Source organism: Onychostoma macrolepis, chromosome 18 (genome assembly GCF_012432095.1).
Source record: "Onychostoma macrolepis isolate SWU-2019 chromosome 18, ASM1243209v1, whole genome shotgun sequence".
NCBI lineage: Eukaryota > Metazoa > Chordata > Actinopteri > Cypriniformes > Cyprinidae > Onychostoma > Onychostoma macrolepis.
In genome coordinates this window covers 18,457,793-18,475,628 of record NC_081172.1, presented here as the reverse complement: position 1 = coordinate 18,475,628, position 17,836 = coordinate 18,457,793, and the positions used below count along the sequence as shown (strand labels likewise).

The 17,836-nt window shown below is 38.1% G+C and overlaps 1 protein-coding gene across 1 annotated transcript in view; it reads right to left on the bottom strand.

Annotated features, from left to right (window-relative positions):
* plch1 (phospholipase C, eta 1) overlaps nt 1–17,836 on the bottom strand; it is a 97,161-nt gene that overhangs the window by 14,204 nt on the left and 65,121 nt on the right. The window contains 6 exon segments of the mRNA XM_058751103.1: nt 2,907–3,014; nt 4,906–5,085; nt 5,282–5,379; nt 6,818–6,903; nt 8,907–8,969; nt 13,833–13,994. Coding sequence (XP_058607086.1) covers nt 2,907–3,014; nt 4,906–5,085; nt 5,282–5,379; nt 6,818–6,903; nt 8,907–8,969; nt 13,833–13,994 — 697 coding nt within the window.

The window sequence follows — 17,836 nt, the reverse complement described above, 5'->3', positions numbered from 1 at the left end:
TGACTCATGTCGATTTAAAGTGTTTGTGGGGACTCGGTCGCAGAGATCCAGGATCTCACAGATAAACACAGCTGGCGATATGTACCCTCCGCAAGTAATCCAGCAGATCACATTACTAGGGAAAGAGTCTCTGTGAGCTTGGCCCGGAAAGCCGCTGGTGCCAAGGACCCCTCTTCCTGAGAGAGCCACCCAATCTATGGCCTGAATGCCCCATTCCAGAGGAACCAAATGATAAAGAACTTCGTAAAGTTGGTACCTGTACTCTTGTCTGCTTCACTTTTTCTGATTTCAGTCAGTTTAAGACTCTCGAGGAGCTAATCGAGTCCACGGCTCTTCAAGGGGCGGCCGATGGTAAGCCCACAGCCAGCGACTACAGAAGTGCTGAGATTAATGTTTTGCAGCAAGCACAGCGGGAATGCTTCCCATCAGACTTGGAACAATTGAAGGCTGGTAAACCACTTTCGTGCAACAGCCGACTAAGAGCACTGGCCCCGGAACTCGATGGAGAATCCAAATTAATCCGAGTCGGCGGACGTTTACGACATAGCACTTACCTGGAGACCGACAACATGCACCCTATTGTACTGGATCCAAAGCACCCCATCACAAAACTTATCATCCAAACCTATGATTCTAAACTTTGTCATCCAGGTCCTGAGAGGGTGTTCGCTGAACTCCGCCGTAAATACTGGATCCTGCGTGGAAGAGAGGCCATCAAGAGTTTGCAGCGAGAGTGTGTCCAGTGTCAGAAATGGAGGAAAAAACCAGAGGTACCTAAAATGGCGGACCCCACCCCCGCCAGGCTGCGTCTTTTCAAGCCCACCTTTTACTCCACTGGCGTAGACTGCTTTGGTCCCTATGCTGTCAGAACGGGTCGGCGCAGTGAGAAGAAATGGGGAATAATCTTCAAATGCCTCACCACCAGAGCAGTATACATTGACATTCTCCATAGTCTGGAAACCGATTCCTTCCTTATGGCCCTTAGGCGGTTCATGGATAGACGAGGAAAACCCCATGAACTCTTATCAGACCAAGGCACAAACTTCAGAGGGGGTGAAAGAGAGCTAAGAGAAGCCTTTACAGCTCTTGCCCCAGATCTGCAGAGACAATTAGCAAAACAGCAGATTGAATTCCATTTCAATCCCCCTAACTCACCACACTTCGGAGGCTGTTGGGAGCGAGAAATTCGTTCTTTGAAAAATGCACTGATGGTTACTCTAGGAACTCAATCTGTGACCTTTGAGGTCCTGCAAACTGTACTGGTGGAGATTGAAGGAATTTTGAACTCCAAACCATTGGGATATACGTCATACGATGCTTCCGATCCTGACCCCATTACTCCAAATTGTTTCCTAATGGGGCGGCCAGATGCTTCACTCCCCCTGACAGTATACCCTCAGTCTGAGATGGTCAGTCGACGTCGATGGCGCCATAGCCAGATCCTTGCGGACCAATTTTGGAGACATTACCTCAAATTATACCTCCCGGGTCTTCAAAGTTGTCAAAAATGGCAAAGGGACACTCCAGACATCCAGGTTGGCACTACGGTGCTGATCATTGACCCACAACTGCCTAGAGCTCTCTGGCCCGTGGGAAAGGTGTCGGAAGTATACCCTGGAGCTGACACTAAAGTGAGGACAGCCAAGGTTCAGGTGGGAGACAAGGCTTACACCCGACCAGTTGCACGCCTCATACAATTACCTGCCATTCCTGATTAAAGTAATTGTAAATCCCACAGTAGAATAGAAGCCTTTAGTATATGTACATATTTCCTTATGGAAATCTGGGGGCGGCTGTAAAAAAGGCTATAAGTTTCTACTATTCTAATGTCTCTCTTTTAAATCTCTCCCTCCTGCATGTTGAATGACACGCATACACAGACCACTTCACCTGAGCCAATTAGCGTTCAGAAACCGTGACCACGTGATCTCCCCCGCCCTAGCAGAGACCGTAGTTGAGTGCAGCGGCATGCGGAGACGGACGTTTAAGTTTCTGTGACATCATAGTTTACGGACTGTTTAAAGATCACCTTTTGGACAAAGTGTTGTGCGTGAATGCAAAGTAAGTTTGGATTGTTAATGATATAGTTGATGTGAGACTAATTTGCCTTTGTAAACACGTTATTACGCCTGTGAGGTAACGATATCTACGTGCGTGTCGTGCATTCATATTAAGTATGCGTATAACCCTGTTGCTTATGTCTATACATATCTTCCATCTTGTGAGTGTTAGAGTTAAATTTGTTGTTATTAGTACAAGTTATGTTCCCGTTTGAAGCAAGTTCATCGTATTCTTTATATATATAACGGAAAAGTGTTGTAACAACCTTCACGCGCATGCACTGTCGCCACTCAGACAAAGTGGCGCTGTACGAGCAGCGTGACTCTAATAAGGTATCAAGTTACAGCTGTGCGCTGCTTATAAGATAGAAATTGCAGTCTGCCTTGTATTGCTACCTATCTTTGCCAATAATGTTCATGTTTAATTACTAAGCGTAACTTATTGTGTTGTGTTATTGCCAGTTTGTTATAATTTGACTATTATCATGTATATTCTGTATATTCATGTTTATGTCACTGCTTTATTTTTTAGAAAACCACAACTACATAACATCACAGCCTCGACTACAGTCTGTTGAGTGATGACAATAAATGGGTTATTCTCATAAGACGAGTGCATCTTTGCTTTGTCTCTAATCGGACAGTCTTTGGTGGATCAGTACCCTGAACCGGCAAATAATTATATGGTGAATAGCTACTAAAGCTAACCATTTTTTCAAACACAATACCTAGAGTAACTGAAGAATTACTTGACATTTAAGTGTTAAGTAATTCTTACAGTTAAGTCTTTAGTGACAGAGTGGTCTTATATTGTGATATAGCAGTATTTTTAATGCATAAGTGTACCTTTACACATTGGGCCGGGTTTGAGCACATAGCCACTGCCTCCATTCACCATGAACTTGGCTCTGTTCAGCTGCATCATACGGCCATCAGTCTGGTAGTTTAAAGCCACTGTGGGTTAAAAAAAGAAGACTTTTTTAGTCCATTTTTCTTTCTTTCCTTCTATCTTTCCATCCTTCTTTCATTTATTTAAGATTTTGTTTTTCAACCAAACAATTCCATGTATTTATTCAGCCGTGTAAAGCTAAATAAACTGGATGGCTAACAAACTATGAGGTTTTATCATGGCCTGGTAAACATTTTATTCAATAAACAATCAGGGGGCAGAACTCAGCTGCGGCTCCACAAGTTCCAATTTACTCTTGTTTATTGGACCCTTATGATGGCACACACACACACATCTGCATTTGTGAAGCTTCTGCATACCCGTTTACATCTTTTTCCTGTCTTGGTCCTGGTTAATTCCTGATTTACTTTCTTTCTTCACCCTCTTTCTTTTTGTCTATATGATTCATCACTGCTTCTTTTCTGTTAGCTGCTTCATCATTCACATTCAAAATGCTTAAAATTATATGAAAAAAAAATAGTAAATGGCATTATGTAAAATGAAAACTTAATTATATCTGCTACGCTATTTCTACAATAGATCAGAACAAACGGAGACAGACTAAATCCAGAAGAACTGTGGCAACATCTCCAAGATGCTTCAAGAGACCTACCTGCAAAGCTACCTGAAAAACTAGGGCAAAAGCTGCTTTAGACACAAAGGATGGTAACACCAAATGTTGATTTAATTTAGTTAATAGTTAAAGAACTATTAATTATAAAGATTAATTTATAAAGTTAATTGATAAAGAAAATATATTTATGACAATATCTTTGACAGCATCCTCATTTTACAGCATTTTTACACAAGTGCCTAAAACTTTAACAGTACTGTAGCTTTGCTAGTAGGTTTCTTGAAGCATCTCGGAGACGTTGCCACAATTCTTCTGGATTTAGTCTGTCTCAGTTTGTTCTGTTTCTTCATGTCATTCCAGACAGACTGGATGATGATGAGATCAGATCTCTGTGTGGAGCACTGGCTGTTGTCAGACTCACTGGATTATTACAATTAATGGCAAAATGAATGTTTGGAAATGTAAACTGGTATTTCCTACTGATACACTAAAGCAAAAGATAGAAATAACTTGACTTAAAAACATTTTTTAGCTGGTGGAAATACCAGGGTTCTAATAATTTGGGCTACCAATGCAAATTATAGAAATGCAAAACTAATGAACTCTCACTAATAGGCTCTGACTTTTGCACCACACAGTATGTGTGTTTATGTACGTAAAAGCTTTGTCACTCTCTCATCAATAGTGCTTGTGTGTGCATCTGAAAATTGCATATGTGCATTTTCTTGACTTTGCATATGTAAAATTGGACAAGTGGTCCAACTTGTCAATTTGTCTGCACAATCAAGACCCAGATGGTATGTGCAGCAGGGAACATATGGTATTACAGAGTGTACTGCTAAAACACACAGCATGTGTGCTTACACTGACAAAATAGGGTCAGAGGGTCAACTGGGTCATAGGTGCATTTGGCAATTTTGATTTTATGGATCTAAATTTTTACACACCATACCAGTTAGCGTGCTTACAAAAATCACTGAAACTAATGTGAAATTGGACTGGACAAGTTTCTTTATGGATGGATCCTGAATATGCATAACAGAATGCTTGTTGCTTAGACAAGTGTACCTACTGTCATATAAAATAAATAATACAATGAAATGTTTAGCACATTAATATTGATATTTGTTTTTTGTAAGCATTATGTGATATACTCTACAATAATGACTGTTTGTCAATATACAAGGTGTATGAATGAGGGTTACAATTCATTCTCTTTGAAAATATGCATGGGCAACAACAGATGAAGACTTTTGTATGTATGCATGTTTGTATCTATGTAAATTTCATGAGTGTTTGGACGTCTGTGTGTCGTTCCTCACCTAGTTGGCATCCCACATTCCAGTACGTCTGTGGGTTAAAGTTACTGGAGTCGATCCGGTAGGCAGAGGGATAGATCCGAGAGAGCTGTTGTTGGTTGAAATTCAAGAAGCGCTCAGACCGATGGTGCACCAGGTGCTGAGCTCGTGTCTCACTAAACGACAGAACATTATAGGGCGATCCTGAGAAAGAACATGCAAGAAAGCTTGGGTTAGACGCATGTTCTTGAAACAGCCTTTGTTGGAAAGTGGAAATTGGTGGGTTGACATCATTCACAGCATATTTTTTATAGTGAAAGCTATTTTTAAACATCTATATTGCAAAGACTTGACAGCAGGGATCGATAATCAGATATGGTAGAATAGGAACATTTCTCACCCTCATCTAAACACTCCTGAGAGACCACAGAGTTGGTGAGCACCACCAGATCTGATAGATCTCTACTCAGCTTTATCGTTTTCCTTCTCCTTCCACCTCTACAAAGATACACAGTAAAATATAGGCAGTTTGTGAAACATCTGACTATTAGATGTAATGACATGCTCCAAGTCAGACACACAGTACAAAGATATGAAGGAACGGTGACTAAAGAAATAGCTTATTTTACAGGAAATGTCATCAAAGACCAACACAACAGAGATAAATATATAAAACAATAAAACAAACACAAATGCACTACAAAATGTTATACTCTTTACATAAAAACATTGATATTTTTCAACATTGATAATGATAAGAAATGTTTCTTGAGCACCAAATTAGCATATTACAATGATTTCTGAAGAATCATGTAACACTGAAAACTGCAGTAATGGCTGCGGAATTTTCAGCTTTGCAATCACAGGAATAAATTACTTGTTAAAATATATTCAAACAGAAAACAGGTATTTTAAGCTGTAATAATATTTCACAATATTTACTGCATTTTTGATCAAATAAATGCAGCTTTGGTGAGCATAACAAAACATTAAAAAAAAAATCTTACCAACCCCAAACTGCTCTAAAACATGTGATATACTATAAACAAATGAAAATGTACTCAAAACTGATTATTCAATGCATCTTAAAACACTTCACATGCAGTCTGAAATGTTTGAAATGCAAATATAAGCTCAAACGCTAACAGCATCCTGCTTAATCAATCACTGCATCCTTACTGCACATGTCTAGACTAGGAAATCAGTGTGAAAATAAAGATAAGAAAAGCCCCTTGCAGAGTGATGGTTTCATTACAAATGACTTTCCTCATGGTGTTAATGTAGCCCATTAAGCATACAAATGATGGCAAATTCTCATTAACATAAGACACTAACAATCTCTTCATGACTGCCACATTATGAGGTGAATTTACGAAACAGTTGTACCACGTGTTTGTGATTATTTCAATGCATTTCAATGTAAACCTTTTCAGCACAAACACCCCTGCAATGTAAATTAGGCTCATTATAGATCATAGCGACTTATTCACAAAATGCAGGTCTATTTGCCAATTAACGCGGTTGGTAAATTAGATTTTATGTGATTTTATGATGTTTTTACACCTTTTCTAGCAATCGTGATGGCAATAATTCATTAAATAATGATGAAATGAAGAACTGATTCAAAAGTCTGAATCGCAGTGGTGGAGTGATGCCTTTGTTTTAACATAGTGCTTCAGAAAATGTTTTTAAAGCACCAAATCAGCATATTAGAATGATGTCTGAAGGATCATGTGACACTGAAGACTTAAATAATGGCTACTGAAAAAAGAAAAAAAAATCAGCTTTGCCATCATTACTGGTTAATTTGTTAATTTAAATGTTGTAAATGAGGTATTTAAAAAAATTCTAAAAATGAAATGAAAAACAAAATCGAATTATTTTAAATCAGAAAATTTGCATTATCCATCAAAAGAGGAAATAAATACAGTCACACCTGTTAAACTGTCCACCTGATGGCTCTTGCTGCCCGTCATCATCTGTCTCAACACTCTGACATTTCAGCCTTGATTTGGAGTGCCTCTGTGGAAACACACACAAACGCACAGCTAGCTAAATAAGTACATGGAGTGAATGTTTACTCCTTTGCTTTGGATGGGAGGTAATGAAATTCCTCCTACACACAACAGAGAGGAATAGAATAGCTCTGGCCTGTTTTAAAGGGCATACTTAACATAACCACGAGTGTGTGTGTAAGCAAGGATTAATACTTGCCAGACGTGACTAGTGTCCAAATCATGTAACTTTTTTAGGGCCACGAGGAGCTGTGTATAACAGCTAGAGTAATTACAGTCTTTAGGCTCATTACTAACTAAAGAAGAACCTTTGAGACCTCATAAACACACACGCAAAGACAAATTTCGAGAGTGGGAGGAAATATCATGCGCAACGGAGAGGTGTGCCTGCCTGCTTCCTGTAGGAATGACAGAGAAGACGGATGTGATCTACAGGAGACAAGAAATCGCAACATAACTCTGACAACCCTGATTGCATTTTAATAAAAAAAATCAATAAAGTTTAGACGGCCCAATACAATAGCCGGCGATCAAACTTGTGGGGATGCAACCGCAAGCCTTGTTTACTCGCTTCATTGATTTTCTATGGAGGTGTTGAATTACACACCAACCAGATTCAATATACGAGATGGAGATTAATAATGTGTTCAGCGTGTTTTTATGCAGAGGGTGAAATATGAGAATGTCTGAGAATGAGCTCAGAGCTGCCATTAGACGGGTTTCCATCACCCTGTTTTAATGGGCATTTTGAAGTGTCGCATGAGAAACAAGTGATGGACACGCCAAATTTTGAATAAAAATCCCTTAATTCGCAAAAAAGGTTTTACACTCACTTGAGGTGGTTTTTGACGAAAAAGGGTTAATGTGAATAATGGGAGATGGAAATGCATTTTGCGAATAAATTCCTCCAAGTGCATCAAAATAGTCATGTGACTTTGCGCTATGAGACGGAATAACTTGACTACCAGCAGACCGATCTCGTTCACATCCTCTGAAATGTTATTATGGTCGTTCTGAAATGCCTGAGCAAAGTCTGTCATCAAAGTATTTCTGTATAATTGTCTCACACGACTGTGTTCCCAAACAGCAGCATTCACATCCGAAAGCAATAACAGCATTTATTGTTTCGTCTGCTCGCTCTAAGGCACAAGTAATTTTGAATATATGAAAATTATTATATTCAGTAGCTTATCCTAGTTTTCTATAGGTTTTTTAGTGCCAGTTTACCAGGAAGTGACAATTTTGTTCTCTTTGACTTGTTGGATGGAAATGGTGCTTGTTCGCAAATGTTTTATACGATATAAAAATTTATAAGTTAAATTTATAAGTTAAATATAAGTTAAATTCTCAACTTTGGATGGAAACCTGGCTACTGTCCATGTATACAATCATATGTGATCTTGGGGGATAAGGATAAATCACTATCAGATATCAAGTTAACAGGTGTGTTTAATCGATGTATGAATTCAGTAAATATACTCTTAAAATAAAAGAGACTTATATATTTGCATATTTGCCTGCTGGCACTGTTCTGAGAGCAGCAATATCCATCAGATCAGTGGTTCCCAACCACGTTCCTGGAGGCCCCCCAACACTGCACATTTTGCATCTCTCTTTTGTCTGACACACCCATTTCAGGTCTTGGAGTCTCTACTAATGAGCTGATGATCTGAATCAGGTGTGTTTGATTAAGGAGACATGCAAAACATGCAGTGTTGGGGGGCCTCCAGGATCATGAACCACTGCGTCAGATAACTGATTAGAAGGACTGATGCATCTTTATGATCTGTTCCATGCTTTAATCAATCAATAGCAATTGTTATTTAAATCTCTCTCCCTCTGGGTAGTCAAAAGTACACATCTGTGTAACATTTTAGACTGCAGACACACAAAGAGGACAAGAAACAGGATAGTCCTGTTTCTGCAGCAGAGACGGAGAAAATGGAGAAAGAAGGAAAGAAAGAGCGAGAGAGAGGGAGAAAGACAGAAAAAGATTGTCTTTATTCTGACCTTGTGCTTGAGGTTGCTAATGAAGGAGCGGCTCTGGGATTTCTTCATTCCATCTTTGGAATTCTGGAAGACACACACACACACAATAATTATAATAATTTCACAGATAATAAAAAAAAATGCATAATACACAAAATGTTTAACAAAATGTCTAAGCTGGTATTTAGTTATTTATTAAAAAAATAAAAAAATAAGTAAAGCAGATTGTGACCAGGGGCTGTCAAAGCTCCAAAAAGGACAAAAAACATAAGTGGCAAAAAAGTGGTCCGTATTACTCATGGACCAGGGTCGTATCTGACCATTTTGGTGCCCTCTTATTCCCTATTGGTCCATGTACTGTATATATATATATATATATATATATATATATATGTGTGTGTGTATATACACGCAGTATCTCACAGAAGTGAGTACACCCCTCACATTTTTGTAAATATTTTATTCTTATTAATATTTATCTTTTCATGTGACAACACTGAAGAAATGACACTTTGCTACAATGTAAAGTAGTGAGTGTAAAGCTTGTATAACAGTGTAAATTTGTTGTCCCCTCAAAATAACTCAACACACAGCCATTAATGTCTAAACCGCTGGCCACAAAAGTGAGTACACCCCTAAGTGAAAATGTCCAAATTGGGCCCAATTAGCCAATTTCTCTCCCCGGTGTCAAGTGACTCGTTAGTGTTACAAGGTCTCAGGTGTGAATGGGGAGCAGGTGTGTTAAATTTGGTGTTATCGCTCTCACTCTCTCATACTGGTCACTGGAAGTTCAACATGGCACCTCATGGCAAAGAACTCTCTGAGGATCTGAAATAAAGAATTGTTGTTCTACATAAAGATGGCGTAGGCTATAAGAAGATTGCCAAGACCCTGTAACTGAGCTGCAGCACGGTGGTCAAGACCATACAGCAGTTTAACAGGACAGGTTCCACTCAGAACAGGCCTAGCCATGGTCGACCAAAGAAGTAGAGTGCACGTGCTCAGCATCATATCCAGAGGTTGTGTTTGGGAAATAGATGTACGAGTGCTGCCAGCATTGCTGCAGAGGTTGAAGGGGTGGGGGGGTCAGCCTGTCAGTACTCAGACCATACGCCGCACACTGCATCAAATTGGTCTGCATGGCTGTCGTCCCAGAAGGAAGCCTCTTCTAAAGATGATGCACAAGAAAGTCCACAAACAGTTTGCTGAAGACAAGCAGACTAAGGACATGGATTACTGGAACCATGCCCTGTGGTCTGATGAGACCAATATAAACTTATTTGGTTCAGATGGTGTCAAGCGTGTGTGGTGGCAACCAGGTGAGGAGTACAAAGACAAGTGTGTCTTGCCTACAGTCAAGCATGGTGGTGGGAGTGTCATGGTCTGGGGCTGCATGAGTGCTGCCGACACTGGGGAGCTACAGTTCATTGAGGGAACCATGAATGCCAACATGTACTGTGACATACTGAAGCAGAGCATGATCTCCTCCCTTCGAGACTGGGCCGCAGGGCAGTATTCCAACATGATAACGACCCCAAACACACCTCCAAGACAAGCACTGCCTTGCTAAAGAAGCTGAGGGTAAAGGTGATAGACTGGTCAAGCATGTCTCCAGACCTAAACCCTATTGAGCATCTGTGGGGCATCCTCAAATGGAAGGTTGAGGAGCACAAGGTCTCTAACATCCACCAGCTCCGTGATGTTGTCATAGAGGAGTGGAAGAGGACTCCAGTGGCAACCTGTGAAGCTCTGGTGAACTCCATGCCCAAGAGGGTTAAGGCAGTGTTTGAAAATAATGGTGGCCACACAAAATATTGACACTTTGGGCCCAATTTGGACATACTCACTTTTGTGACCAGCGGTTTAGACATTAATGGGCATGTGTTGAGTTATTCTGAGGGGACAGCAAATTTACACAGTTATACAAGCTGTACACTCACTATTTACATTGTAGCAAAGTGTCATTTCTTCAGTGTTGTCAAATGAAAAGATATAATAAAATATTTACAAAAATGTGAGGGGTGTACTCACGTCTGTGAGATACTGTGTATATATATATATATACATTTATATTGTCACGGATGCACCAGCCACTGACACAGAAACACCAGCCACAGTCACAGAACCAACCACTCAACATCGTTGACATTGTGTCAGATAGAGGGCCTCAATTCATTTCTAGGGTATGCGCGAATTCTTTAGACTGCTGGGAGTGTCGGTTAGTTTGTCTTCTGGATACCACCGGCAGACGAACGGCTAGACTTTGCTTTTTTGCTTTTTTTTCCGTTGAAATTATTAACTAGCTCACATCAAAATTAATATTAGCCTCACAGGGAACACTCAAATAACACTCCACACCTAACCACTTACAAGATGTACTGTAGTAAGATACTATGCAGATCTTAAATAATGTCAATATATATAGTCCCATTATCAATGTAAAAGTAGATTTGATATGGTGTTCATTGTGTTATAAATAATCACAAATGCGTAAGCATTACAATGTATTATAATTGTTGTCATGATTATATATAAGACGATATAACATATTATAAGGTTTTTTATAATGCATTATGCATTCATTATAATGCCTTAAAAATACCCTTATAAATGTAATGCCGCGTGTCCACCAAAGCATTTTTTGCCAGCTGAAAACGCCAGGCACTCTGCTGAAAACGCTCGTCTGTGAGCGCTTGAGAGGGCAGCGTTTTTTTCCATTTAGATGCTGTGGTTGCTATGATACAGAATCCGCTGAAGTAATGGCAGACGCATCGCGAATGAAATGTTTCTCCAAACATTACATTTCATAACACTATTATGGTAGTCCGGCAGTTCTATCTAGTAAAGAAATAAATACTCGGAGACAAGCAATATTAACTTCTCCATTGTTGTAGCAGCTATCTTTTCTTTTATTATTTGATTAACATTAATGAGACAGGCGGCCTATAGCTTATAGTAGCTAGGTCCTACTTGTACTGCACAGATCTAATATGTTACACATCAGATGTTTTCCCCAATAGTTCCCCAAATGTTCACTTAAGACAACTGATTATGTTTGCGTGAATAGCCTATTTAAAGCTGCAGTCCGTAACTTTTTTCAGTTAAAAATGATCCGAAATCAATATTTGAAATATATATAAATAAAATATATAAATACTTCAAAACTATCGCCTTTATGAAACACATGTGAATGAAATTAAATTATATTACAGTTTTAAATGTGCTTTGATTACAGATAGCCTGGGATTACACAAGATTTGTATTTTAAAGAAAACAAGTTCGAAGGGAGCATCATTTGTTTTTAATTTCTTAATATGAAATTCAAATGGCATGACAATTAGATTGTACAGAAATTGAAATCTACACGTTAATACACACTCATTTTCACGCAATGCTGATGTTGTTAACATTAATCATTTGAGAATAAAGTATAACAATAATAATAATTTGCACGGTTTGATGTGATATGAGCTAACTGATCGTTAGATTTAATCACCATTGGTAGCGCGATTTATTGTAATGCTTTTTTCCTCAGTTGGTCAGAACAAACATGGCAGACTTGTTACTTACTTGTTCAGATGACAACATACGGTGAAAATTCTTATTTGGGTCATATATTCCAAGACGTAGGCTAGAATCTGTGATTGCAAAGTACAGTAAACATCCACAACAGTGTGTGACTGACTGCCACACATTCACCTCAAAACATTAGATTCATCCGCACACAACGCCACGCAAGGAAGATAATTATGCAAGCAGCTACAATTCCAGGTGAAAACCTGAAATCGAAATTTTTCACTTTTTTTGTCTGTATAGCTCAAAATTAGACCGTGCACATTCCGACTCATTTTGCCAGCACGGGTCACAAATTATTTGCTAAAATTCAGGGGTGCAAGGGGGTGTTGGGGTGCTCATTGGCGCCCTCTTGACACCCCAGTCAACCATCTAGTCTGCCTCAACTCTGGCCCTCGAGATCCACTTTCCTGCAGAGTTTAGCTCCAACCTTGATCAAACTCACCTGCCTGTAACTTTCTAGCAATCCTGGAGACCTTGATTAGCTTGTTCAGGTGTGTTTGATTAGGATTGGAGCGAAAGTATGCAGTAAATTGGACCCCTGGCCTATGCCTAGAAACGCCCTTGCCATTGACTATATTCCAAGTCCTTAAAAAAACAATATTCTTATGTAAGGAACAGGATAATATCCAGTGGTCACTGTCTATTTTCACTGCATGCAAAAGAGCAGCTTGTTCATTCTACAAAACATTTGTGTTGCACTGTAAAAAGATAATGATGGGTTTGGAATGACAGAAGGGTTTGCAAATGATGTCTTCATTCCCAGTTATGATCGAGCTGTTTCTTTAAAAGGTATCTAATTCTACCTCAGACCTGAGTGTCAAAATCTGTTCAAATAAGTATTTGTGGACACATGTGGTCAGAGAGACATTTTTACATTCAGTGATGCATAAAATTAACACAACATTGACTTAAAATTGTCTCCAGACAGACTCTTAATTTCAGCGCTCGCTCAAACGGTTTTCCGTTATTTTTATTTATTTTTTCATAAATATTATGCAGGAACACTGGAGGGGAGAGAAAATCCCTCTGTGCGTTACAAACGGCACATCAAAATGAATGTTTAGAGAGTGCAAAGTCTAATAATAGGGTAAGAAAAGAGGCGGAACAAATGCTAATTAAGGGATGCTCCATGTCTTTTTCTGGATTGCAAGACTAATGTGTGCGCACTGATTAGGTATTCTAATTCTTCCTTTTTTCTTTCTTTCTTTCTTTCTTTCTTTCGTTCTTTAGTTCTGCCTACTTCAATAGGGGCTGAAATGGGTTTGTGTCTTCATTTTTTTAAGTGCAGCTTCATGCAACATTATATCTATACACAGAATTTGGAGACTACACAGACTTCAGAATGTAGAATCACAGTTAGAGCTACTTTACCTTGCGCAGGTTTCTTTGGATGCCCTCATGGGTGGCACGGAGCAGCGCTCGGATAGAGAAACTGTCCGTGTCCTCTTTATCCCCGATTTGAGACTCTTTCATCAGTGAGTCTAGTTTCTTCCTGATGTGGGATTCCACCTGGTGCTGACTGGACCCATTGGACTGAAAATCAGTAAGCAGAGTGTCAAAATCTGCAGTAATCTTTTTAAGAAGAAAATAGCATCTATTATTTCTAGGAAGAACTTCCACATAGCAAACTTAAGATATACACTTCTTAACTGCCTTAATAAATGAGATTTACAGAACAGAAACTCTATCTAGCATCAAGCTTTATACAAACTTCTCTTTTTCTTTTTTTTCCCTCAAAAGAATTGATGAATAGCTCAAGCTTTTATGTTGCTTCATAAAAGCCTTGATAGTCAGGTTTATAAATCATTTTCAATGTGTTTTCAAATGACTACGACAAAAATAGGCTCAACACTGAAACTTTTCTTCCATGTACACTTTTGTGTATGCAGAAAAATGCTTACCCTTGTGAAAAATAAGTATTTTTAAAACTACTGAATGTGAACTTTTAGTATACTTCAAATCATTGAAGTACTACAAACCACTTAAGTGTACTTAAAAGTAATCACTCATAAGTACACATTTAAAAAGCTGCAATAATTTTAATAATGTCCAGTATTTAAAGCATTATGTTCTAATAATCTTTTGTTGTGCTGTAAAGTACACTTATTTTGATGCTCTGACTAACATACTAAAGCAATGTAAAGTAATTGATTTTAGTTTACCATAAATGCATTCAGCTGTTCACCTTAACCGTATTACAAATACAATACCTGTAATTATGAAATTGCATATAAAGATGTACTTACAGTCCTTAAATTTAATTTAATGGCAACTGTCTGAAAACATTACATTCAGTTAAATTTTTTTTAATTATATAATTTCCTTAATAAGTACTCTTTTTAAAAGTACTACATTTTTTTACAGGGGTACACATGCAATGTGAATTCTGTAACTTTTTATTATGAGTACCAAAATAAATATGCACTGCTTGCGCGGTGTGAAAGAGGCCTAATCGAGGTGTGTTCTCTCTCTCTAAATTTCAATGGCTATTCATGAGTCATTTTATTAAAAATCAAAGCCTGGCATACTGATCTGAGAGAACAATAAAGGATGAGTTCTAAGTATTATAAAAGCCAATTATGCAAATAATATTTTCAGTTTTGTTTTTTGTTTGAACAGGTAAACTGATTTAAAATCTGTCCTCAGAAAAAGCAGCCATAATGGCTCTCAACATACAGCAGGGACAGGGTGTTTCTTGCATTTCCTGACACCCTTAAGTAGGCATGTAATGAGCTGAAGCATAAAAAAAACTTTTAATTGGCTCTAAGCAATGACTTGTTGAAGTGGATCATTAAACATTAATTACTCCTAACAAAGCAACATGAATATTTTGCAAGGGTACATAAAAATGCTATTAAAGCATTATTCATTCAAGAAGACAAAAATACTTACATTGGAAACCAATTTGTTGTTAATAAATGAGTCTGGGAAAATAAATGAATGTGTTAAATATCCAGTATCAAACAAAATTGTCGCCGGACGAGATTGTAAAGGAGTCTCTGTTAATGGCAGTGCTGCTGGATGGATCTTTTGGCAAATGGCCATGTTGTCACACAAAGACTTTCCGCTGCCTATATAGAGGTGTTTCCACACAAACAGAAGCTCGCCAGGGGTTTGGGCTGTGATTGATCAGCTTTTAGAGACTGACACCAACAGCTCACTGTGAGCCAGAATGGTGTGAGGAAGCAGCCAAACAAAATACTGGCTCCATCAAAACTGAGAGATTTTCATAGAAGCAGAGAGAGATGCAGAGGAGGTGATAACGTGTGACAAGAAGGTGGCATAGCAGCACATGGAGAAAGTGAAACAACAGCTTGAGTAGTGGAAAAGTGGAAAATGTAACATTTAAAAGCGCAACATGATCTGATTTGTAATTCTAATAAGGTATTTGTGTAGTTGCTTTTTGTACATTTGAATTGAAACTGATACATACAATATCAATGTACAGACAGATTCGACATGATTAGTACTTATCTGGACGCAAAATGATAGAGGAGCGCCACACAAGAGGATTTTTTTATTATTATATGTTGAGTCACTAAACTCCCTAATTACTTACTATTCTTAAGTGTCGCAGTGTTCATGTGATTCTTGTGTACCGACAACTCTCATAAACTGCTGGTACTTTGGGTTTCACTTTATTTTGATGGTCCCTCTAACACATTCTATTGACTAAAAGTAATGTTACACCTACATTTCTACTGACTCTCATTAGAGTGTTAGTAGTGTATTAGTTGACTGGTAGGGTTAGGGTTAGATTAAGTTGACACATTCTTGCAAAGTTACTTATAGTCAGTAGAATATCTGTTGGGAGACCAACACAATAATGAGTTAGTAGATATGAAGCAAACAGTCTACTAATACTCTTATGAGAGTTTGTTGACATGTAGTTGCAACATTACTTAGAATGTTCAAAAGGGACCATCAAAATAAAGTGTTACCATACTTTGTTCTGTCACAGCTTAAGACAAAACCGTAGATTTACTCTCTAAGATGCCAGCACACTGAGTAGCCTATCTGTTGCACAGTTTCATTCTTCTCTCTGTTTTTTTTTTTTTTTTTTTTTTTATCTCAAAAGGTTCATGAAATCAAAATGGTCTTGATATTTATATGAGAGGTTACCCTGTATACTGTTGTTTGCTTTCACTTTTTTGTCAGAAGTACACAGATCCTTAATTTTTTTTTTGCACAAAAAGGTCTAGCTAAACCTAATGAGTAAACCTAACTTTGCTCAGATTGATGCACATTCGCATGCTGGAATTTACCAACAGTTTATTGTGCTTTTGTCTGTTTGTATTTTGAGTTTGCAATGTGTCAGATGGCAATTCAAAATACAACACACTGTAAATGATACAGTGTATATTAGTATAAATATTTCCTTTTACGCTTGTGTGTTCATGTACTTGCGTAAAGTATGTTTCTGGCCTGAAGTATGTACAACTTTAAAGAAGCTCACGTTTTAGGTTAGAGGCACACCAAACATTAAATTCATGAAAATAAGAGGCTGATTTTATAGTATTTCTAATAAATGAGATTACTTCTGTGTAACATCATCACATGTATTTACCACAGTTAAAGCTTTTACCTAATTTGACATTACAAGTTTGTACTCATTGAAGCTTGAAGACCATGTCAGCCATTCGAAGACAGCATGTGATATACTCTTCTACATATGAATAAATAATTTGTTTTAGTATTAAAAAGGGTTTTATTGAACAGGTTTCTCCATTTTTTTTTTTTTATCCTCAATGACGTTATGGGACTGTGTCAGAGCAGTGCGGCAATACTGTAAAGTGCTGGGTTTAGCCCATTGGGTCATTTTATTGGGTTGTTTTTAATATTTTTACCCAGGTGCTGGGTAGTTTTTCTGTAACTAAGTTGCTGGGTCATTTTTAACGCTGTTATTTATTTATTTATTTTCTTCTTCTCGTGGTTAGTGCGCCGACATATAGCACAGTTGTGCTCACAGCGATCCGAGTTCGATTCCTGTCTCGAGGTCCTTTGCTGATCCCACTTCCCTCTCTCTTCATATTGCTTTTCTGTCATCTCTCTACTGGCCTGTCTAAAAGCCTGAAAACATAACTTTTAAATGTTACATTTTTTGTCTAAAATGCTTGTTAAATGAGTTTAAATGTATGTAATGTTGTAAACTATGCTGTATTCACCCAAATAAATTCAATTTGTCTTGTATTTTGTCCACGTGTTCTTTCTTAAAAGCCATTTAATCCCACCGGTCACAATTGTGACCGTAAAAAAGGTTTTCCTTTATAAAGCTCTAAAAATCTTACTGACTGATGTTTTAGTGCACTTCCTGCAAATATGGAAAAAATAAAGGTTCTCTATTAAATATGTGCGTGGATAGTGCAAATTGTCAC